Raw genomic sequence first — 24,639 nt, 5'->3', positions numbered from 1 at the left:
TTTACCTTCAGTAGTACTTATAGCGTCATTCATTCAAGGGCAGGAGAATAAAGATGAATGTTAATTCGCAGATCAATAGAATTGGTTAAAAATAATCTTTACAACATTCCTTTTTGCTGTTGTCATCTTGCAACATTCCTGTTCGCCCTAATAAAATCTAAAACTTAGACTGGTTTATATTTCCAATTCCAAGGAATGCTCTTCCCTTGCAATTCATAATCCAGGCATACATTGCACAAAACAAAGAACAAGCCAACATTCATTATTACCAATGGATGCAGAGTAAGACAGTTGTTAAACAATTCTATAATATTTAACTGATGTTACTTAAACATCTGGAATACTACAGTGCCTAGAAATAATAAATATGGGCATTACTGCCATAAATGTCATGGTTTTTAAGTCATATATTCACACAGATTGGATGATCAAAGGTTCATTTATTGTCACATATTGTCAATTGGTGTAGTGAAATTCAAGTTGCCATTGCAGCACACTTGAATACAAAACAACATTAAGGAGAATTTTACATAAAACAAAAAAACATCCTCCCCACAATGTTTCCCACTGTGAGGGAAGGCACAAAGTCCAGTCCTCATCCCCTTGTCCACCCATAGTCGGGCCTATTGAGGCCTCTGCAGTCGCCTCTACGACGGCCCGATGTTTCAGGCCCTTCTCGCCGGGAGGTGGTGTTCCGGCGTCGGGAGAACCCTCTCAGCGGCTTGGGATGCCTGGAACGGCCGCTTCCTTGCCGGAGACCGCGGCTTCCGAAGCCGACAGGTCGCACTGGACGGAGCTCCACTACTAGCGATCCTGGCGAGAGATCCCAAGCTCCTGATGTTAAAGTCAGCGCCGCCGCCTGCGGCTAGTCGCTCCACAGTCCCGCAGCTCCGCAATGTTCAATCGGCGGACTCAGCTCACCGGAGCTCCAGCGCGGCGACCCGGGCAAGGCATCGCCCGCTCCGTGACAGCGCTCCAGCGCTGCGCCACTGCCAAAGCCGAGGTTCTGGCCGGTCCCTGCAGGAAAAGCCGCTCCAGGCCCCGATGGTAGGCCGCGAGGACGGGTCGAAGTTGCTGCTTGGAAGAAAGCTGCCTCTCCGAACAGGTAGGGACTGAGAAATACAGTCCCCCCCCCCCCCCCAACCCCCCACACGTAAAAAGAATACACCTCCAAAAACACTTTTTAAAGTACTAAAAATTAAAAAAAGAAATGAAAGGACGGACAGCTGCAGGCAAGGCAGCCAAACCCAACTGGACGGCGACTCCAAATTGACAAATTATTTCAGCAAAGGGAAATCCAAAAGATTCACAGTAATACGTTAGGGATATCACAGCTGTGTAGATATCTCACGTCGAAGTCGCTCAATTTATAATGAAGCAACCTTACCAAAAAGCAATTTCAGTAAGTATCTCTTGATGAAATGTCAAAGACAATCTAATGCTCCATATGAAAGTAAACAGGTGCAGGTTAAGCAATTTCATCTCAACTCACGATTCTCACAGCAAGTAGCTATTTCCATTTCACTCCAGCTAAAGCTCCATTAGTAACTGCAGCAGCCAGCATAAAGCATGCAAACCTTTACTTCACACACATCACAAAGCAATACATAGGTCATCACTTTCTCCCACCTGGCCCATTTAATGAAGTAAGGCAAATGGTTGAGCAGATTGAATGTGTAATAAGAATATCGGGTAATCTCTGTCAATGCCCAAGTGACCAGGAAAAGAACGACACTCTCTTCATTCTGTATCTGCAGATTTTTACATGAAAAAAATACATATTCAGCTAGAAAGCATGTAAATGATAAAGAGTTTAGATCTAGATTCAGAATTGCATCATTTAAAGAAATATGTATACAAATGTAAAACCACCTGTCACAAAAGATCACAAAATTTAGCACAATGTACTGCATGTGCTGATGTCGTAACATTTCACTCCATGCGTTCCAAATAAAAAATCTCCATATTTAGATTTATATACGTCAAACAATAAGATTTTAGTTCAGAAAATAGTGGAATCACTCAACGGGTCTGGCGGTATCTGTGAAAAGAGAAACAGACTTAACGTTTCAGGTTGAAGGCCCTTTATCAGAACTAGGAAAGAGAAAAATCTAAGTTAGTTTAAAGCTGCAGAGAAAGTGAAAGAAGGGATATTGAGGATAAAAGGAATATTTGGTATTGGGCAAGGCTAGAGTTGTCACAGGCTCAAATTGTAGTCGATATATTAATGGCGGCTGAGTGTGATGATATAGGAATGTAAAAATGGTGAAAATGTACAGCTGGTGGTCCTTTTCCATTTGGACAAGCTGTGCTAATGGCGAGGATGACTTCCTGCAGTTTGAATACAGGCAGATAACACGAGCTAATTGAAGTTGTAGAATTGGACATGGCGCCTAGAAGGATACAATGTGCCTGGGTGTGTATGATTTATTGTTGCTCCTCACCTCCTTTTAGGCCTTGGTATAACAGTGCCGGTGGCCATAGACAGATAGTTCATAGTGGGATTCTCCATCGCATTCCCACTGACAATTGCATTTATTAACTGCAGCATCCTAATATCAGTATGACACAAAACTTGGAAGTATAGTACACTAAAAAACGACCGAAATTGGCATTATGGTGCTTTAAAAAAAAAAAGCACACAAGTTCCTAGCCTTTGCAAGTGCAAGAACTGAGGCAAGGAAGTCATAATACACATTTTGGAATGACGTTCAGATTATTGTGTACTATACCACATTCTCCATTTTAGGAAATAAGATGGCTTAAGAGATGGTGGAGAATCTAGATGGATTTCACTGGCATGGTCTTGACGGGCTGCATGCTCTCCTCTGATCCTATGACTCATGATTTTGTGAACTACAACTGGAGTGTTTGAAGCCAATATCAGGATTCAAGTTCTCTATCTCCCAAGAGAAGTAGGTTATACCACCAGCAGCAGGACTAGGGAAGAGTAGATTTGTCTTTAAGGGAACGAGCATTATTTATCTGACAACTAGTTCCTTTGATTCCTCGTAGAAGCAAAACAAATAACAGGGACAAGACAAACAGGTAATTCAATTCAATTCAATTCAATTTATTTGTCATTTGGACCCCTTGAGGTCCAAACAAAATGACGTTTCTGCAGCCATACATTACAGACACATAGACCCAAGACGCAACATAATTTACATAAACATCCATCACATCCCTGTGATGGAAGGCCAAAAAACTTATCTCTCCACTGCACTCCCCCCCCCCGATGTCAGAGTCAAAGTCAAAGCCCCCGGCTGGCGATGGCGATTGTCCCGCGGCCATTAAAGCCACGCCGGGTGATGCAAGGTCGCACACCGGGTTCTTGATGTTAGAGCCCCCGGCGTGCGCTCGCAGAGTCCCGCGGCCATTCCAAGCCGTGCGGGGCGGTGATGTCAAGCCCCGCTCCAGGAGCTCTTCAACCCCGCAACTCGGGCGGGAGAAGTCGCCGTTGCGGGAGCCCTGAAAAGCGGTCTCCCTCCAGGGACCCGCGGGCTCCCGGTGCCGCCGTCCGCCAGACCCACAGTTGCAGCCTCCGAATCTCCGGAGGTCGGGCCGCAGCAGCGCTCTACCACCGCTCCACCCGCTCTTGACCAGGTCGACTCGGCCAGCTCCGCGACGGTGAGGTGAGTCGTCGGCACCAGAGCCCCCGGTCTTCCTGTTGGAGGCCGCTCCTCGTTGCAGCCCCAACCACAACGGAGACCCGACAAAGAAAAGGTCGGGTCTCCCGTGCAGGGAGAGATTTAAAAGTTACCCCCTCCCTCCCACCCCACCCCCCCACACACACACCTCAACAAAAAATAACAAAAACTACATAAAAACATAGACAAAAAATAATAAAAACGCAGACGGGCTGCAGAGGCCGCTGCTGACGAGAGTCGCGCCGCCTACCGTACTCTGTACTCAAGGTAAACTTACCGGTCTTATGCTGTGAACAACAAACCACACCATGAAAATTCTGGACAGGACTTGGACCCCAGTAACAAGCACCGAAGTACGCACTATACCTAAAACAAAATGAAAAGTTACTAAGCTATTAATAAAGACAAAATTCCACATTTAAAGCTGTATCAATTCTACAAACTTACCTATTCCACAGTGCACAATCTGGGGAGTAGTAAAAGAAAGAAAAAGTGAGCTTATTACAAACAGGTAAAATTTGTACTGCATATAGAGAGCAAGGAAAAAAAAATGTTACCTCTAGCAATGCAAATGTCTGGAAGAACTTGAGTGTCTTTTGTATATTCCTGTACAATCCCTTGTGTGTTCTTTTTTGGTAAGAATACCGGATCATGGCCACAGCTAGTACCAGCCACCTTGAGAGAGAAAAACATCAACAAAATATATAAAACGCATGTTGCAAATTGAACTACTTTTTTTAGATTTTACAAATGAATAACTAACAGCAGAAGGACAAATCTATTCTGAGGAAGCAAGTCATAGGATGAGGAATAAGCCACAACATTAAAACAGAAATCATCAAACTGTACAACAGGTTGGAGACCATATTCATAATTAGGAGTGATATCAGGAAGTAATGATTCACAGTAATAGCAACAGAAAACCTATTAAAGGTAGGTCAATTGTTAGCCTAACCTCTTATTAGTGCAATTCACCAAGAAAAAAACAGATTAGGGTGATATTTAAATTAGCACTGTTCATGTCGGTGTTACACAATACATTTTAATACGAAAATTGTATCCTTTTATAGGCACCATTATCTAAATACGACTTATTATTAGACAATGGCGACAATGGACATCAATGGTACAGCTTAAATTGAACACATGTTGAAAGACAGCATACAAAGTCATAGGTTTTGAAATCTATTATGCTATTTTCAATGAGTCACACAAATCCATTTGTGAAACTCATGGGACATTGGTGGTGCTGGGCTGGAAGATTTTCTGGCCTTTCCTACATTTTTATTTGTTGAGACTCCAAAACGCTTCCAATTACTTTTGTTTTAAAAAGCGACGTTCACAGTAACATCCCAGTGACACGGGCATGTTTAAAAGGGAGGACAGCCAACAGAACTGGTTAAAATCCAGTGCAGGAACAAAGGGCCAAGTGGGAAGGATTAAAGGAAAGAGGGACCTGGCTTGTGAAGTGGGACCATTGGAACCAGAAGCCCAGTGCCTGAAAATGGGAATCCAGCCAATAGAAAAAGGCAAAGGAACCCTGACCTGAACCAGATGCTGAAAGATTGTTATGGGTTTGGTCACGCTAGATGCAGGAAACATTTTCCTGATGTCTGGGGAGTCCAGAACTAGGGACCACAGTTTAAGAATAAGAATTAGAATGGAGATGAGGAAATGCTTTTTCTTACAGAAGAGTGATGAGTCTGTGGAATTCTCTGCCTCAGAAGGCAGTGGAGGCAGGTTCTCTGGATGCTTTCAAGAGAGAGCTAGATAGGGCTCTTAAAAATAGCAGAGTCAGGGGATTATTTATCATGATATATATCAATATCATAAACGATATTTGTAATGTGTCCAATGCCTTGAGGCTGGTTTTGTTTGCAGATGATACAAATATTTTTTGTTCTGGGGAGAATTTAAAACAGCTATTGGATAAAATAATAAAAGAAATGGGTAAATTGAAAATATGGTTTGATAGGAATAAAATTTCATTAAATTTGAGTAAAACTAAAATAATGTTATTTGGTAATTGCAGAATAAATAAACTAGTAAGTATAAAGATAAATGGGGTGGAAGTTGAACGAGTGCATGAAAATAAATTTCTTGGGGTTATAATTGACGATAAAATAAGCTGGAAATCACATGTAAAATTAAAATTGTCAAAAAGTATCTCTGTATTATACAAAGCCAAGCAGGCTCTGGATTACAAATCACTCCGCATTCTTTATTGTTCATTAATCTTACCCTACTTAAATTATTGTGCAGAAGTCTGGGGCAATAACTATAAAAATTCGATACACTCATTAACCATGATGCAAAAAAGAGCAATTCGTATTATACATAATGCCAAGTATCTGGGTCATACGAATCCATTATTTTTAGAGTCAAAATTATTAAAATTAGAAGATTTGGTTACATTCAAAACAGCTCAGATAATGTCTAGGGCCAAAAATAACAATTTACCTGGAAACATTCAAAAATTATTTAACGAACGTGTGGGGGTTACAATTTAAGAGGAATATTTAATTTTAAGAAACAAAGAGTCCGTACGACTAGAAAAACCTTTTGTATTTTGGTTTGTGGAGTAGGAGTGTGGAACAAATTGAACGAGGAATTAAAGCAATGTACAAACATGAATCATTTTAAAATGATATATAAAAAAATAATTTTCAAGGGGTACCGGGGATGGAGGGGATGGTTGACAAGTGGGGGTTAATGTTTATCTATTGCTTTACAATTGTTTACTTATGTTTGGTTACTTCATATATGAAGTTTGTATGTGTATAATAGTTGTATGTATATATATGTCTGTAGGTATTATGGGAAATTGCCTGGGGTAGTATTATTATTATTAATTAATTGATTTTTAAATATGGTAGAAGTGTTGGGGAAAAGGGGTGAGATTTAATAAGTTATTCTTCTTCTCACTCCTTTTCGAGCTTGTACAGACACAGAGTTGGACATTGGAAATTTGCGTTTTGTTCTTTTCATTGCTTGTAAATATTGATTGTAATGTCCAATTGTTTGATAATTTTGATTTTGTTACTATTAATGTCTTTACTTGTTCGGAATAAATAAAATAAATTAAAAAAAAATATATGGGGAGAAGGCAGGAATGGGGTACTGATTGGGGATGATCAGCCATGATCACATTGAATGGCAGTGCTGGCTCGAAGGGCCGAATGACCTACTCCTGCACCTATTGTCTATTAGGATTTCCAGATGGTGAATAATTATATTTTTACTGTCTTGTGCTCCTTCAAGTAATCGCACCATGCAGAGGTTTGACCCAACTCCTCCACAATCCAATTGATATCTCTATACCAGATGTATTTAAAGTAGAGCAATCAAGTCATACAGCATAGAAACAGACCCGTTGGACCAACCTATCCATGCCAATCAAGATGTGTATTTGAGCAAGTCCTAATTGCCTGTGTTTGAACCACATTGATCTAAACTATTTCTATCTAATGTGCCTGACCAAAGGAAGTCACTTTTAAGTTTTCCAAATACATTTAAAAATGAATGATATTAGAAACATAGAAATTAGGTGCAGGAGTAGGCCATTCGGCAACCGCCATTTAATATGATCATGGCTGATCATCCAACTCAGTATCCCGTACCTGCCTTCTCTCCATACCCTCTGATCCCCTTGGCCACAAGGGCCACATCTAACTCCCTCTTAAATATAGCCAATGAACTGGCCTCAACTACCCTCTGTGGCAGAGAGTTCCAGAGATTCACCACTCTCTGTGTGAAAATTAATTGCTTTACAAAATAGGATATTTGTCCAATTGGATTTGTGTGCTGATATAATATGCAAATCCCTCTTTGAACTCTCCTTATAGAAGGAACATTTGGTTCTAAGCACCAATTTATCAGCTTTTTTTGATCAGGATTTCAAAAGCAGCTCAGTTACAGTAATGCTTTTATTTTATTTTTATTTCTTATTTGCCATTGGCAGCGTGGATTCTGTCTGAAGTTTGAGAAATCACAGCTCAAGTTGCAAATCAGCAGAACTGTGGTTAAATCAAAAATATCAAATTAAGCTGCTAATCCTATTCAAATACATATGGCAAAGAATAGAAGAAAATGTATAACACTGCATACTGGAGTAATGTACCAAGAGAGAAAAATAGCAACTTTACTATAATCAGTATCCAAGAGAAGACAGAAGATTTTTTTCTTCCTCACCAATATAACGAGTCCCAGATACATTGCTTGTTTAGCCCATATCCCTCCAAACCTATTCTATCCAAATGGTTAGACTTTTTTTTACACAGAGTGGCAAAGGCATGGGACGCACAGCTGTCCCATGCCCTTGTCCCTGGGGTTGGTGGAGGCAGATATGATAGTGGCATTTAAGATACTTTTGGATAGGCACATGGATATGCAAGGAATGGAAGGATATGGATTGTGTGTAGACAGATGCGTTGGTCTTGGCATCATATTCGGCACAGATATTGTGGACCGAATGGCCTATTGCTGTGCTGTACTATCTCATGTCCACTGTCCTATGTCCCAGTAGTGGGAATATTAGAGGAGCAAAGAACAGCTGCTGGAAGCAAGAAAGAAGGAAGACAGCTAGTGTGTTACTTCCCAAGATCCCTCTGGACATCAATACTCTCATTTACTGTATACTTTTCACTTATTTGACCTCCCAAAATTCTTGTCCATATTAAATTCTATCTGCCATTACAACCTCCCATGTCGTCTACATGTCCATTCTCCTGTTCACCTTTCTCTACTCTGCACTCTTCTGTATATGATTGACATAGAGCCTTCTTCCTCTCACCACTCCCAACCACATCAACTCCATCTTCTTTGCAACACTTTCTCCCAATGCAGCCTAGTGATACAGTAATTAAAGCCCCATGCCAGATACAGGATCAGGTCTGAAGGGCCTCAACCCAAAACGTCACCCTTTCTTTCTCTCCGGAGATGCTGCCTGTCCCGTTGAGTTACTCCAGCATTTTATGTCTATCTCAGGATCAGGTCAAGTCCTATCTCAAGTAACTGTGCTTTCTTGGGATATTTCAAATTCCAATGATATTTAACAATTAAACCAGCAACACTACATATCCATCTCGGGTCCAACAAATTGTGATCAGACCTGCATGAGAGAATTTCTTCAGCACCACAGGTTTGCCACTGTTGAATTCTTCATAGCATTAGTTGGACAATCACAGTTCAACATTCAGCACCAGTGTCCAACTGGTGTACACAAGGTTTTATGCTGTGAACTGCCTATTATAATGTCACACGTCATAATTTAGCAGACAACATATTGTTCTAAAAAATGGTGAAGATTCTGGGAAATTAAATCTAAATCAGCATCCATTGTGCTGAAATAAATGAAAAGTAATTCAACTCAACCAAGTTAATTATCATCACAGCATCAAAATTGCAGTAGAGCAAAGGTTATAATCCAAAGGCACAAAGGTGGAGAAGGATAGGACCCATCTTCAGACGTCGGAAGAAGGGGCCGCACCCAAAATTAGGGACCTATTCATATTAACATGAACGACTAATGGAAATGTGGATCATTCTAGACATACAGTACATAATTGGAGGTTCCACATCTTAGATACAAAATAATGCCTATTACTCAGAGTCACAGAGTAATACAGTGTGGTTACAGGCCCTTCGGCCCAACTCACCCACACCGGCCAATAATGTCCCGTATACCCTAGTCCCACTTGCCTGTGCTTGGTCCATCACCCTCCAAACCTGTCCTATCCATGTACCTGTCCAACTTTTTCGTAAACGATGAGATAATTATTCAGTTGGATTTATGATCCAATAGGGATATTTTGAAGATATTCCCAATAATCTGGCCACATTTTTTCTAAATTACAATATTACTAAAACAGATTTCTTCTTGTTCCACTTCACTGTCTACAAACAATGACTACAGTATTTTGTTGGATGTAATGAGGGCCTGAGGTTGCGCTTTAGAAAGTGCACAATAGCCTGATTTTAATTAACAATTTGATTTAAGAGAGTATGAGATGATAGGTGGCTGGATCAAAGATTTGTTTGCTGGATTTAAAATGGAAAAATGAATACCTGCAGATGCTGGAAAAGTGAAATAAAAGCAAAACAGTGGATATGCTCATCAGATTAGACATCATTTGTGAAAAGAGAAACAAAATTAACTTTTCAGATTGGAGTCTCTTTATCAGGGTTTTCTTTTAAGACTGGAACCCGTCAACATTGTGCAATATTTTTTTTTGTATCTTGACAAATTGTAACAGTGGGTGTTTAAAATTAAAAATTGATTCTCTGGCACAAATAACAAAAGTTAACCCTTAACAATAAAGTAGTGATCTCTTTTCTACTGCGTGAAGATGCCTTTCTGTAAATATGTTAACTCATCGTGAGACAACAACTTTCCCGTTTCGGACTCCACACCTACAAAATAAATATGCTTGCCATGGAGGAAGACCAAGGAGGATTCATTAGATTCTAGTGATAGTGGGTTCCTATACGAGGAGGTATTGTATACTGTAGCTTAATTCTTCAGTGTTGAGAAGAATGAGATTTTTTCTTTGTTTGTTTTAGATGTAAAATGTGAAAACTGCCCTGTCGGCACAACAAGCCCACACCGACCATCAATCATCTGTACGTTAGTTCTATGCTAGTGTGCAGGATGCGTGAATATTGGAAAAGTACAAGATGGTGAGTGGATAGTGGTACCCCGAGAGCAAAAATAAAAAGCTGCAGAGATTGAAACAAAACTCGACATTGGCACATCCGTACTCAACAATTTCATTAATCAGCCTTCCATCTCACGTCAGCATGCAATTCTTTTCTGATTTTTGTCCGATAATATCAGAATTTTCCTCTCGTATTTTCACAAATCTGGGAAATTGAGTTATTCACTAACCAATATGCTAATATTAACTCAACCACTACCCCCACCCCCCCCCCCCCTCCTCCTCCTTCCCCACAAAAACACACACAGCCCTTTTTCACCAACACCACTAAGAATTGGCCTATTCAATCTTTTCTGCATTTTACCCTATCACGGACATTTATTTTAGAAATCTGTCGAATTCTATTCTTCCTCAATGATGAAAAGTCATCAACCCTGCACCTCAATTTTTTTCCCATGTGTATTGCCTGACTTGTAGTCCATTATTTTCTGTTTTTATTTCCCATTTCCAGCTTTTGCATTTTTAGTGCTTTTGTTCCCCATTGGTAGTTTTGTTAATTATTCATAATGCTTTATCAGTTGATTTTTATAATTTAAATAGAAGGACCAATGATATACTATTTCCAAATCAGGATATTGTGCAACTTGGAGGGGAATGTTCTGGTAGTTGTGGTCCATTCATAGAAAGGTACACTTTTCTAAAGACTATACATGGTCAATCTGGAAATATGTGTAACTCTTTTTTTTTCTGTAGAATTGCTGCTTCAATATCAATGCATGGAATGAACATTTTAAAACATTGAAATCAAGAAATTACAGCCACCAATGGCTCAATGACAAAATATACCAAATTAGGCACTTTGATAATGTAGGATTTTCATTTTTTTTCCTGCGGCGTTGGAAAGAATCAACCTTAATCAGGACATCACTTGGAAAACTCCAACGAACATGCAAATCACAACAATGGAGAAAAGAAAGAAGAAATGGCAAATTATCAGTTTAGTTTAGAGATGCATCACGGAAAAAGGCCCTTCGGCCCACCGAGCCCATGCCGACCAGCAATCCCAGCATTCTAACACTATCCTACACACTAGAGACAATTTACAATTATACCAATCCACTTAGCTGACCTGAAACCTGTATGTCTTTGGAGCCTGGGAGGAAACTGGAGCTCCCGATGTAAACCCACGCAGGTCACAGGGAGAACGTACAAACTCCGTACAGACAGCAGCTGTAGTCAGGATCAAATCCAGGCCTCGGGCGCTTTAAGGCAGCAACTCTATCACTGCGCCACCATGCTCCCTGATCCTGCCAATCAGGAGCATCTAATTTTAGATCAATTGAATACCTCTTGAATCCAAATATTCTCAGATTGAATTATAGAAATATTTTGCTATTTAGGAGGTTTAAGTGAAACGCCACCTATTCCTTCACTCTATAGATGCTGCCTCACCCGCTGAGTTTCTCCAGCATTTTTATCTACCTTTGCTATTTAGGAAGCAATTTTTTCCTTTATAATATGTACACTCAAAGCAATACAATTGAATTAACTGTATACGATGCACCTGGAGTTCTTTATAAATCAATGCTTAAGCCTATCATCAACTGAGAAGTTCCCAAAGGAAGCGCTCTCAAGCAATGTAGTACTCCCTCACGATTGCATTAAGATGAACACTTAGATAATCACGCTCAACTCTTTGAAATGGGAATTGAACAGGAAACCTTCTAACTCAGATAATAATGCTAACAATTGAGCCGCAGCCTGGGTTATGGCCACGCAACCAGAAATTGTTGGATATTTTACAATACCGATTCTATGCAGAAGATATATATATATATTTCTGCTAAACCTTCACAGTTGGGTCACGCAACACCAATTCCACTTAGTATTTCATCCAAGTTAGCATGATTTTACTTAAGGTTATTGGAACATGAACAGTGCATTTAAGATTATATTTATAGAAAATGGTCAGGCTGGATTCACATGGCTACATTTGGGTTGGGGTACAAGTAATATCAGATTTCAATTTCATACCCAATTAGACATCTATCAGAGGGATGCATTGGATGTCAATGTTACAAATGATTGACATAGATAGAAAATTGTCTGAGTGACGAGAGCCCATACAAGGATAAGCAGCAAGGACCCAAATAACCATATAACCATATAACAATTACAGCACGGAAACAGGCCATCTCGGCCCTACAAGTCCGTGCCGAACAACTTTTTTTCCCTTAGTCCCACCTGCCTGCACTCATACCATAACCCTCCATTCCCTTCTCATCCATATGCCTATCCAATTTATTTTTAAATGATACCAATGAACCTGCCTCCACCACTTCCACTGGAAGCTCATTCCACACCGCTACCACTCTCTGAGTAAAGAAGTTCCCCCTCATATTACCCCTAAACTTCTGTCCCTTAATTCTGAAGTCATGTCCTCTTGTTTGAATCGTCCCTATTCTTGAAGGGAAAAGCTTGTCCACATCAACTCTGTCTATCCCTCTCATCATTTTAAAGACCTCTATCAAGTCCCCCCTTAACCTTCTGCGCTCCAGAGAATAAAGACCTAACTTATTCAACCTATCTCTGTAATGTGTCTTGATTAAACTAAAGGGACATGAATAGATTAAACTAATAAGAAAAATTGTAGCAACCAGAGTTCATTCATCATGGCTTTAAAGTAGACAGCGAGTTAAAGAATGGTGGATCATAACATCACATGGAATACTGTGAGAAAACAGGGAGAATATGTCAGGCTTGGAGGGAAATACAATAAGGATCTGATAAAACTATTCCAAGGCTTGTACCAGGATTTCAGTGAGATCCAGAAGGTTAAGCAGAAATGGTATTTACATTTTCAAGAGATTAACGGGAACTGATAATAACAAAAATAATTTTCTCAACACTTGAAGAGTCGTGGATCAGGAGCATGGTCTTTAAATCAAATGAAGAAAAAAATGTGGGGTATGAAACTCCTGCACAAAATGATACAAAATTGATGTACTATTGTTCTGTTTAGGTTTTAGAATGATAAATATTTGTTAGCCAAATAAAGTAAGGAAATGGGACAAAGACAGAGATTAAGTCACAAATCAAAGAGAAACGGTATTGTTCTGTATTGTATCAATCATATCTATCATCATCATATCATGATCATCATCATCATCATATATCATCATATATCATCATATATACATATACTAAAACTCTGATCTTGTACGTGTCAATGTATATTAGGTATGTTACAAAACCTACCTGAATCGCCATTGGGAATCTGCCCACAGCCATGTCGGCGATTTTGGTGCTGTTTGGAGGGGGCGGGTTTAAAACGCGATTTTTACTAGGCTGTACTAATCGCACATGTTCAGCCTAGTAAATCATTAACGAAAAATCGCTGCAAGACCCGGTCGCAAAAGGTATTATTAGTTTTATAGGCCTCGATAATATAGTTCTAATAGATTTAAAATTACTGTTTCATCTCGCAACCATTCGTAGCCCCAGGGTTTTATAGAGCAAACAATTAAAGGTATGTACCTTATTTTTACATTAAATGGGCCATATATATAACCCTATATATCAAATTATCTATAACGAATAGCTCATTTTGGGCTTTTTATATCCCGCAGTATTTTTCTCGGCACTTGAGGGCACTAATCTAGCGCTATATCAACATTCTAAACCTGCGCGTTCCACATGAACCCACTAGAAAGCCGATTTAAATGGGCATTTATTTACAGCAATTGAACACTAAATTCCTTCCATTTGGCCTATAAATTAATGTAAATTAGATATAAAAATCATGTTATATTGTGAATTATTTGTGAATAACCTTTGGACACTTAGGCTATTTAAAAATGTTAATCTTTCCTTAAGAAATGGCCTGTTGACTATCCAAGATCACAGCTTTTTTGTAATGTCCATTGAAAATCAATAGGGAACAAGATGCTAATTTCCGAGTATGAAAATGGTCATAACTTTTTTAATACTTGAGATATGAAAGTGAATTTGGTGTCAAATTAAACTTATTGTTATGCTTTATCTGATGGGATAAATTGCAGACTTGATTTTTTAAATCTCAAAATTTTGAAACATTGCTATGTATATGTGTACATGTGGGTGCCTTTACAACTTCGTGAAAAAACTACGTGGTAAAGATAACATTTTTACATATTCCAGTTGACATTTTTCCTGTCGAGGCCGGGATCACATTATTTGAACATTTCAGATTAAAGCCCATGAGCACCACTCTCTGCGAAGCCTTCTGGAAAGCACCAGGGTTTTTTCCCAAACCAAATTGTGATGTTTCCAGGACAAGATGCTTTCCACAGCCATGGATATAAGCACGTGGAGGTGCCTCAGAGGGATCTTACTGAAAATCGTCAAAAGACCGAATTTAAACGACTGGCTTTCGCTGATGACGTCACAATGGGCCTGCACGGTGCCATTTCCACGTGCTGCGAGTGATGTCAACCCCCGATCCCTCCCTCTCCTCTCCCACCCACCCCTTCCCCTCCCCAAGCCCCCTCACTCGGGGTCCTCGGGTCGGCGCCTGGTGGGGAGGCTACTGCTGCGGGCTGAGCCAGCGACCAGACCTGGGCTGGAGCAGAGCCTAGAGCTGGAGCGAGGGAGTATTGCGTATGGGAACCAGCCCTCCCCAGTGATGTCTCGCGCCTCTCACCACCGCTCAAACTCTACCAACTCCCTCTCTGCGCCCCCCCCCCCTTCGTTTCGACGCCTCTCTCAGGGTCCATGCCTGCTGCAACCTTGCTCGGGTCCGCTGCCCGGCGCCTGGTGGGGAGGCTGCTGCCATGGGCTGACCCCCCCCCTCGCTCTCTGCCTGCCCCTCCCTCTCTCTGTCCTCTCCCTGTCTCTGCCCTCTCCCTGTTTCAGTCCTCTCTCTCTCTATCCACCTCGCTCTCCCTCTCTAGCCACGCCTGCGCAGCTGAGGGCTATGCGTGAGTGGATAGGGCGGGGGAGGGGTAATATTAATATAATATCAGTGGGGGGGTCAGTGTGTGTGTGTGTAGGGAGGGGGGGGGGGTAGTATGTGTGCACATGGGGTGGTGTGTGCGTTTGTATGTGTGTCGCCGCAGGCCGCCCCCCTCCCCCCCCGCAACCAAGCATTGAGGGGGCAGGACCTAACGGGTCCCACTTGGTCTTACCTATTAAAACTCTGATCTTGTATGTGTGATTTTACATCTTCGCGATAAAACTACACAGCAACCTCTCTCTGCCTGCCTCTCTCTTGGCTCTCTTCCCTCTCTCTCTCTCTGCCCTCTCTCTGTGCCCTCTTTCACAAGATTTTTACTGTTAAAATTATTCCTTACAGTTTCCAACACACTTCGATACAAAAGTTGCAAGACAGGAACACTCTGAACTGGGTCGTGCAACAGGAGTGGGAGGGCGAATTCAACAGGAGGGGGAGCACCAATTGCCATTGCAATTGGAACTGCTCTAGCAGGCAGGGTAGGTGCAATTGGAATTTGTTTTTAAGACCACCGCTGAGCGAGGTAGGGGAGTGCTGGAATCTTACTTCGGGAACGGCTTCAGTTGGGGAACCATACTTCCCATGTGGGCTATGGGATAGTGGTGCAATGTTGTGTTCGGGAACGGGTTGCGTTGGGGGACCAGGCCAAAGGAGCGAATTAATAATATTAATATAATATAAAAGTGTGTATGTGCGTGTGGGGGGGGGGGGGGGGGGGGGGGGGGGGTGGTTAGTGTGATGTGGCGGGGGAGGGGGGGGGGTTAGTGTGCGAGTGACGCAGCAGCCCCCCCCCCCCAAACTGCGCGTTGAGGGGGCGGGACCCAACGGGTCCCACATGGACTAGTATATACCTCTACAACTCTCATCTTGTACGTGTGCATATGTGTCTGTCTTTAGATTTTCGCCAAAATGCTATGTGGTAGAGCATACATTTTTACATATTCGGACTTGCATTTTTCCCCTCCAGGCAGTGACCAGGTTTACTTAGGATTGGATCCTATATTAAAGCTTTAAAAATGCCAACTTTCACAAGATTTTTACTGTTAAAATCATTCCTCACAGCTTCCAACACACCTCAATACAAAGTTGCAAGACAGGAACACTCTGAACTTTGTCCTTCGACAGGAGGAGGAGGGCGAATTCAACAGGAGGGGGAGCGCCAACTGGTATTGCAATTGTAGCAGGCAGGGGAGGTGCAATTGGAATTTATTTTTATATCCACACCCCCCCACAATCGCGCATTGAGGGGACGGGACCCAACGGTTCCCACTTGGTCTAGTACTTATTAAAACTCTGATCTTGTAAGTGTCTATGTATATGTGGTTGTCTTTACCTCAAAGTAACATCCCCGAACCGCCCCCTCTCTTTCCCCTGCCCCCCTCCACCATCTCCTCCCTCCCCTACTCCTTTCCCATCCTTCAGATGCTGATCTCCCATTGCTTTTATCCACTCTTTCCCCTTCTCCATCCCCTTCCACTTTACATGTCTTTATTGGCATCTTTTCTACCTCTAGTCTTTGTCATTTATCTCATCCATCTGCCAATCAATGCTACCCCCTTTCACTTGTATCCACCTATCACTGGTCGGGCTTTGTCCCATCCCCATCTCTTTTTTGCATCTCTGTTCTAGCTTTCTTCTCCCCTCCAATCAGTCTGAGGGTCATGATGAGAAACATTGTCGGTTTTTCTCCTCCAAATCAAGTCAAGTCAAGTTTATTCATCACATACACATACGAGATGTGCAGTGAAATGAAAGTGGCAATGCTTGCGGATTGTGCAAAAAAACTACAAAACAGAATGGAACAGAATCACATATTCACATAATCACGTAGGAGTAAACGGGTCCTTTTCTCAATGGCAGGCAGTGACTAGTGGGGTACCCCAAAGCTCAGTACTGGGTCCCCAGCTATTTACAATATATATTAATGATCTGGATGAGGGAATTGAAGGCAATATCTCCAAGTTTGCGGATGACACTAAGCTGGGGGGCAGTGTTAGCTGTGAGGAGGATGCTAGGAGACTGCAGGGTGACTTGGATAGGCTGGGCGAGTGGGCAAATGTTTGGCAGATGCAGTATAATGTGGATAAATGTGAGGTTATCCATTTTGGTGGCAAAAACAGGAAAGCAGACTATTATCTAAATGGTGGCCGATTGGGAAAGGGGGAGATGCAGCGAGACCTGGGTGTCATGGTACACCAGTCATTGAAGGTAGGCATGCAGGTGCAGCAGGCAGTAAAGAAAGCGAATGGTATGTTAGCTTTCATTGCAAAAGGATTTGAGTATAGGAGCAGAGAGGTTCTACTGCAGTTGTACAGGGTCTTGGTGAGACCACACCTGGAGTATTGCGTACAGTTTTGGTTTCCAAATCTGAGGAAGGACATTATTGCCATAGAGGGAGTGCAGAGACGGTTCACCAGACTGATTCCTGGGATGTCAGGACTGTCTTATGAAGAAAGACTGGATAGACTTGGTTTATACTCTCTAGAATTTAGGAGATTGAGAGGGGATCTTATAGAAACTTACAAAATTCTTAAGGGGTTGGACAGGCTAGATGCAGGAAGATTGTTCCCGATGTTAGGGAAGTCCAGGACAAGGGGTCACAGCTTAAGGATAAGGGGGAAATCCTTTAAAACCGAGATGAGAAGAACTTTTTTCACACAGAGAGTGGTGAATCTCTGGAAACTCTCTGCCACAGAGGGTAGTCGAGGCCAGTTCATTGGCTATATTTAAGAGGGAGTTAGATGTGGCCCTTGTGGCTAAGGGGATCAGGGGGTATGGAGAGAAGGCAGGTACGGGATACCGAGTTGGATGATCAGCCATGATCATATTGAATGGCGGTGCAGGCTCGAAGGGCCGAATGGCCTACTCCTGCACCTAATTTAATGTTTCTATGAGAGGAGGCAGGTACAGGATACTGAGTTGGATGATCAGCCATGATCATATTGAATGGCGGTGCAGGCTCAAAGGGCCGAATGGCCTACTCCTGCACCTATTTTCTATGTTTCTATGAAAAACCCTCAAATAATATATACATCCATTCATCATAACACACCTCGGTTTCATGACTGAACATAAAAGGTCATAGTGAGAGTCATAAAACACGGAAACAGGATCTTCAGTTCAACTTGTCCATGCTGACAACGATGCCCCAACAACACTAATCCCACCTGCCTGCATTTGTTCCATATCCCTCTAAACCTTTCATGTCCACGTGCCCGTCTTTTAAATGTCGTATAGTGCTTGCCTCAATTACGTCCCGTCAGCTTGTTCTGTATATGCACCACCACAAATAGTTGCCCCTCAGTTCCTATTAAATCTTTCCCCACTTACCTTACGTTAGTATGTTCTCTGATTCCCCTATTGGTAAAAGACTGCATTTACCCCTATCTATTCTCCTCATGATCTTCTACAGCTCCAAGACCACCCTCCACAAGGTCTCTTGTGTAAATCTCAAAAAGACCACCACGTTTTGCAAATGAAACCAAACGGTGTGAAGTTATATAAATTAAGGCAATTGAACGGCTCGTTAAAAAAGAATTATGCAATTTCATAAATATAAAACAAAAATTTCAGAATAAATAACAACTTAAAATTAAAGTGTTCTTTAATGACATTGTGAAACGAGCAAGCGAATCAGATAAACTGATTTTTATAGTCTAGTTATGCAGCTACAAGCAATACAACGTGTGCACACAGAATGGGTAATAAAATGACCCGCGCTGCTCACTGCAATAACTATTGGACAAATGACAAACAGGTTCATGTTTAGTGTCCTTTTTATAGACCTCGCGTACAAATTAATGGCCTGCTCGACTGAGAAGCACACTCGATGCAAGCTGGGGAAATCCGCCGAGGAAAGCAGAACAACCTCCCCTATGGCATGCCCCTTACCACAGTGTCAGTCTATACTTAACAGTTGCGATGAAAGATGACGCACCTTCTGTGATCAACCAAATATGGAAATGCTAGACCAACCAGGCACTCCTTCATTCAAGGCACACCAACAAATTCCCACATTCATTTTCTATTTTGCCGTTAAAACACATCGCTGGCATCAAAACGGGTTAAACGCGTCTCTGCAGAGAAGTTTGCACAAACGCTTAATCCTGAAAGGAACTTGTACAAAGAACGTTGCTTCAAAATAGCTGAACCAACGCTTTGCAATTGGAAAAGGCTCGCACTGATTTTTGCAACGCGGAGACATTCAAGCTCTTACCCAGCGGTCATGGCAATATTGTAGAACGTGAGCCAGGCAGTGGCCAGCGGACTCGCCAGCTTCTTCTTGCTTTCCTTCTCTTCCACCACGCCATCTTCCTCACTGGGCGCCATGGTACTAGCTGACTAAGTCAAGAAAGTTCAGAACAGCTGAAGCCGGCAGCGGCCGCGCGCCTCGCTCGCGCCCGGAGATCCGCGGCCGCGCGCCTCGCTCGCTCCCGGAGATCCGCGGCCGCGCGCTAAAAGATCAACTTTTCCAAAATATTTTTACCCCCCCAATTCTCATATTCTTTTCATCTAACAATACCCCCGCATTGTCGCTCTACAGGCTTTAATTGATGCATTTTGGTAACAATACTTATCTGGAATGTTACACTTTTGTTTGCAATGATAGCTGCTAAATGTGTATTCTGCAATATGGATGAACGATTTTTAAGTCCTTACTGTACAAGTTGACCAAGGCATCTAATGCTTCCAATTAATGCCTCCAGACAGTCATCATCTCCCCTACCTAAATTCCCTATCTTCCACGTGTTCCTCTATGGCGAAGTGAGACTAGAAATATTCATTTAGAACTGTGGCTACAACCCTTGGCTCCACATATCAGTTATTTTGTCCATTTGGATCCTCTTTGGTCCACAAGTGGTTCCACTCTTTCTCTGGCTACCTGCTTGCTCTTGATATAGTTATATAATGTCTTAGGATTCTCGTTACATGCCAAGAATATTTCACAGCCCCTTTTTGCCCAGCCAATTCCTTTCTTAAATTATCTCTTACGTCCCCCATATTCCTTGAGACTCACTCAATCCCAGTTTTCTATTCCTGTCCTATGCTTCCTTTTGTTTGTGATCAAACCTTCAATATCTTCAAACTTTGCCTTTCACCCTTACCAGAATGTACTGAACCTGAACTCTTACTCTTTGTTAAAATTATTCCTCTTGTTAGCTATTGTTCTACATACAAATATATGCTTTCAATATACTTATACTACATCACCTGTTGCTCTATTGGGATCAGCCTTTTCCCAAATTACGACCTTAACTTGAGGATCTAGTTTCATTTCCTAATATAAGGTTAAATATTGCCTGTCTGTAGTAGGACTTTACACAGCATATTGTCTCCAAAACCTTCTTGGACACATTTGACATATACCACTCCATCTAAGCCCCTTGTACTAATCCTGCTCTAATATGATCTCATTGTGCTTACACCTTTCTGAGATAAACTTACTTATCTCTTTGTGTAATTCCTGCTTGTGTAATTGAGAGATATAGAGCATAACCCAAGCAGTAATCACCCCTCTTATTCCTAAAAAGTATCCACATGGCCCATATGAAGTTTCTCTAATTATCCTCTCAGTATCACTGAGATCTTCTCACTGATCTGTAGTGTGACTCGTCTTTTACATCCCCTTTCGCCATGCCTGAAACTTCTATGCCCTGTCATATCAAGCCAGCCCTCAACCAGGTTCTTGATTTTAAAAGTATTCATATTCAATACTTTAATTAATTATGGATTTTCTTTAGTTTTATTTGCCAATATATTTCCTACCCTCTATTTGCTTTCTTAATTTCTCCTTTAATTTCATCCCAACATTTTTCATACTCCACATGGTTTTCTACTCTGTTGCTCAGTCTCATGTAAGCATCCTTTTTTATGCCTTATGTTGCCTTCTCTGTGTATCATAGAGCTCAGTAAAGTGGGAACATGAGTAGCTCATTTAATGCTTTAAGCCATTCAATATGATCTGACCCTTTATCTTAATACCATGTTACTGCTCCCTCCCCATACTTTGTGATGCCTTGTGTGTCTACAAATCTTTCTATCTCATCCTTAAATATATTCAGTGATTCAGTTTTCTGTGCAAGAAAATGTCATATTTAACCACCCTTTGAATGAAGATATTTTTCCACATTTCATCATTTCATAGAAAAATAGAAAATAGGTGCAGGAGTAGGCCATTCAGCACTTCGAGCCTGCACCGCCATTCAATATGATCGTGGCTGATCATCCAACTCAGTATCTCATTCATTATTTCACAATACAATACTACTTTATTAGTCAAGTATGTTTTGCAACATACGAGGAATTTCATTTGCCAAGTTAGTCATACAAATAAAACGCAACAGAACACACAAAATACAATTTAATATAAACATGCACCACAGTGACTTCTTCAGGTTAGTCGGGAAATGGTGTTAGGTAAATTGAATGGATTAAAGGCCGATAAATCTCCAGGGCCAGATAGGCTGCATCCCAGAGTACTTAAGGAAGTAGCCCCAGAAATAGTGGATGCATTAGTGATAATTTTTCAAAACTCTTTAGATTCTGGAGTAGTTCCTGAGGATTGGAGGGTAGCTAATGTAACCCCACTTTTTAAAAAGGGAGGGAGAGAGGGGTAAACGGGGGGATTCTTTACAGAGAGTGGTGGCAGTAATGTCTAACAGTCGGTAGTGGGGGAAAATGCTAGAGTCAGTTATTAAAGATGGGATAGCAGCACATTTGGAAAGTGGCGAAATCATTGGGCAAAGTCAGCATGGATTTATGAAAGGTAAGTCATGTCTGACAAATCTTATAGAATTTTTCGAGGATGTAACTAGTAGAGTGGATAGGGGAGGGAGAACCAGTGGATGTGTTATATCTCGACTTTCAGAAGGCTTTCGGCAAGGTCCCACTTAAGAGATTAGTATGCAAACTTAAAGCACACAGTATTGAGGGTTCGGTATTGATGTGGATAGAGAACTGGCTGGCAGACAGGAAGCAAAGAGTAGGAGTAAACGGGTCCATTTCAGAATGGCAGGCAGTGACTAGTGGGGCACCGCGAGGCTCAGTGCTGGGACTCCAGCTATTTACAATATATATTAATGATTTGGACGAGGGAATCGAATGCAACATCTCCAAGTTTGCGGATGACACGAAGCTGGTTGGCGGCGCGACACTGTTGCAGCGGTCCCTACAGCCTGTCTGTCTGTCTGTCTTTTTTTTTTGTCTAGTTAAATGTGGCTGTTGTGTTTTTTTTATACTGTTTATAACTGTGTTTATGTGGGGGGCGGGGGAAAACTTTAAAAAATCTCTTTCCTGCACGGGAGACCCGACCTTTTCCCTGTCGGGTCTCCATTGTCGTTGGGGCCTAGCACCGTGGAGCAGCCTCCAGCCGGAACGGCCTGGGGGCTCCAGTCGCGGAGCATGCGGAGCTGCTGACTTACTATCATGGGGCTGGCCGGTTTCGGAGCATGGGGAGCGGTCATGGCTCACTGCTGTGGCCCGACCCTGGAAACTCCAGCGGAAACTCCAGCTGCAGCCGCTGGTCCGGAGGACTGGGACATCGGGAGCTCGCGGGTCCGGGTGAGAGACCGCTTTCCGGAGCTCCCACAACGCAACTTCTCCAGTCCATGTCGCGGGGTTGGAACGACCCGGAGCGGGGCCGTGCATCGCCCGGCGCGGCTTTAATGGCCGCAGGACATTCCAGCGCCCGCCGGGGGCTCCAACATTATGACTTTTGTGCCTGGAGTGGGGCCGTACATCTCCCGGCGCGACCTAAAATGGTCGTGAGACTTACCATCGCCCGCCTGGGGCTTCAACATCGGGAGAAAAATGGAGAACAGGGGAGAGAAAAGACTTTGCCTTCCATCACAGTGAGGAGGAGGTTCACTGTGATGGATGTTTGTGTGTCTAGTATACATCGTTTTTTGTTTGTATGACTGTAGAAACAGAGTTTATTTTGAGCCTCACTGAGGTTCACTGAGGTTCACTGAGGCCCCCCCCAGACAGACTGTTGGCGAGGCTGCCAATCGTACGGCGCCCCTGGTGGTTTTAACGCAAACCTCGAGATTATAACTCAGGATAAACCTTCCATCATACATTTTATTTTATTGCAATAATTATTCAATTTACCAATGCTGCAAATGTTCCCTTTTTACCAACCTCTTCATGTTGTCTCATAACTCTGCAACTGGGGATGTTAAACTGTCAGTTCAACATCTTAAGAATTTAAGATTCTTCTCAGTAATGGCTAAAATATCATAACTCCATGTGCCGATCAATGCATTCAGTTCATCTGTCCTCTTCATAAAGTCCAGGTATGTAGACACATTAAAATTAAGCATAGTAGATTCCTTCCCAACTATTTTAACTCCACCTTCCAAGTTTACTCACTAATTTTGTTTTCCATTCCAATCCTGCTTTACTCCCAGCTAAATCTATGCTCAGCTTTCCATTATCCTTCTATCTTAGTTTAGCTTCTCTCCATCAAAATTATCATACTTGCCAGCAAGGTTTTGGCCCTGGTCCTGTTGAGGTGCTACTTTCTGGCACGTACAGGTCTCACCTGACCTTCCACTGAACTGGCCCAATGTCCCAATATTCTAAATCCCTTCATCTATCCCATCTTGCTATGTAAGCATTAATCTGCATTATCCACCTCTCACTGACATGTGGCACCAGGAGTAACCCAAACCTTACTGGCTTTTAATTTCCTCTCTAATTGGTTGAAATCTGCATCATCGTCTTTTTCACATATTGTTGGTACTGGAATTGGTTTCACCTCCAGAATGTGCTGTACCCACTCAATGACAATCTTGACTCTGGCACTAGAGAGGCAACATAACATCTTTTAATTATAATTAGGACTGTAGAATACCTGTCTACTTCCTTAACTAGAAAATCCCCCATAACCATTATTGTCTCTCCTATATAACTGTGACACGCATGCTGCTATGGTCTTGGATGGTGCCTTGCTCTCTTGAGGAAGTTTGTCCCAGGCAATATTTAGAATCAAATGCCAATATATAACAACATTTCCTCAATACCTATCTGCCAACATTTTTGTTTGGGTCGCTGTGCCTCCCTGCCTGCAATTTCTTGAAGGAACTTCCTGAAGCATGCCATCGACTACAGATTATTATGTACATTGAGAAAGACTGCAAAAGGTTACGTTGTGAAGGAATTTGAAGGTCCACAAATACGTAACACAGAAAGTGCAGGCACAGGTAATAGGAAAGACAAATGGGTTGGGAGAGCTGTGTACCCAAAGGAGGAAAGGGAGAGATAACAAACACTGAATAGAAAAAGTGAGGGGAAAGACTGCAGGATTGGGTGGTCTATCAACACATGGCGCAGCTGCTACCAA

At 42.1% G+C, this 24,639-nt stretch overlaps 1 protein-coding gene across 2 annotated transcripts in view; it reads right to left on the bottom strand.

The window, feature by feature from the left end:
* hacd1 (3-hydroxyacyl-CoA dehydratase 1) overlaps positions 1–19,700 on the bottom strand; it is a 43,946-nt gene extending 24,246 nt beyond the window's left edge. The window contains exons 1-5 of one of the 2 annotated variants that reach the window (XM_055652998.1): positions 19,513–19,700; positions 4,208–4,325; positions 4,098–4,116; positions 3,928–4,016; positions 1,630–1,751 (exon numbers count right to left, since the gene is read on the bottom strand). In XM_055652998.1, the coding sequence (XP_055508973.1) occupies positions 1,630–1,751; positions 3,928–4,016; positions 4,098–4,116; positions 4,208–4,325; positions 19,513–19,625 (461 nt within the window). In that variant the 5' untranslated portion in view covers positions 19,626–19,700. Of the gene's footprint in view, positions 1–1,629; positions 1,752–3,927; positions 4,017–4,097; positions 4,117–4,207; positions 4,326–19,233; positions 19,485–19,512 lie in introns of those variants that run through there. The other variant, XM_055653007.1, reaches the window with a different exon arrangement.
* Between the last annotated feature and the right edge of the window lie 4,939 nt (positions 19,701–24,639).

The sequence above is a fragment of the Leucoraja erinacea genome, chromosome 2 (assembly GCF_028641065.1).
Source record: "Leucoraja erinacea ecotype New England chromosome 2, Leri_hhj_1, whole genome shotgun sequence".
Lineage (NCBI taxonomy): Eukaryota > Metazoa > Chordata > Chondrichthyes > Rajiformes > Rajidae > Leucoraja > Leucoraja erinaceus.
Note: the sequence above shows the minus strand (reverse complement) of the source record. Positions and strands in the feature narration are given on the sequence as shown.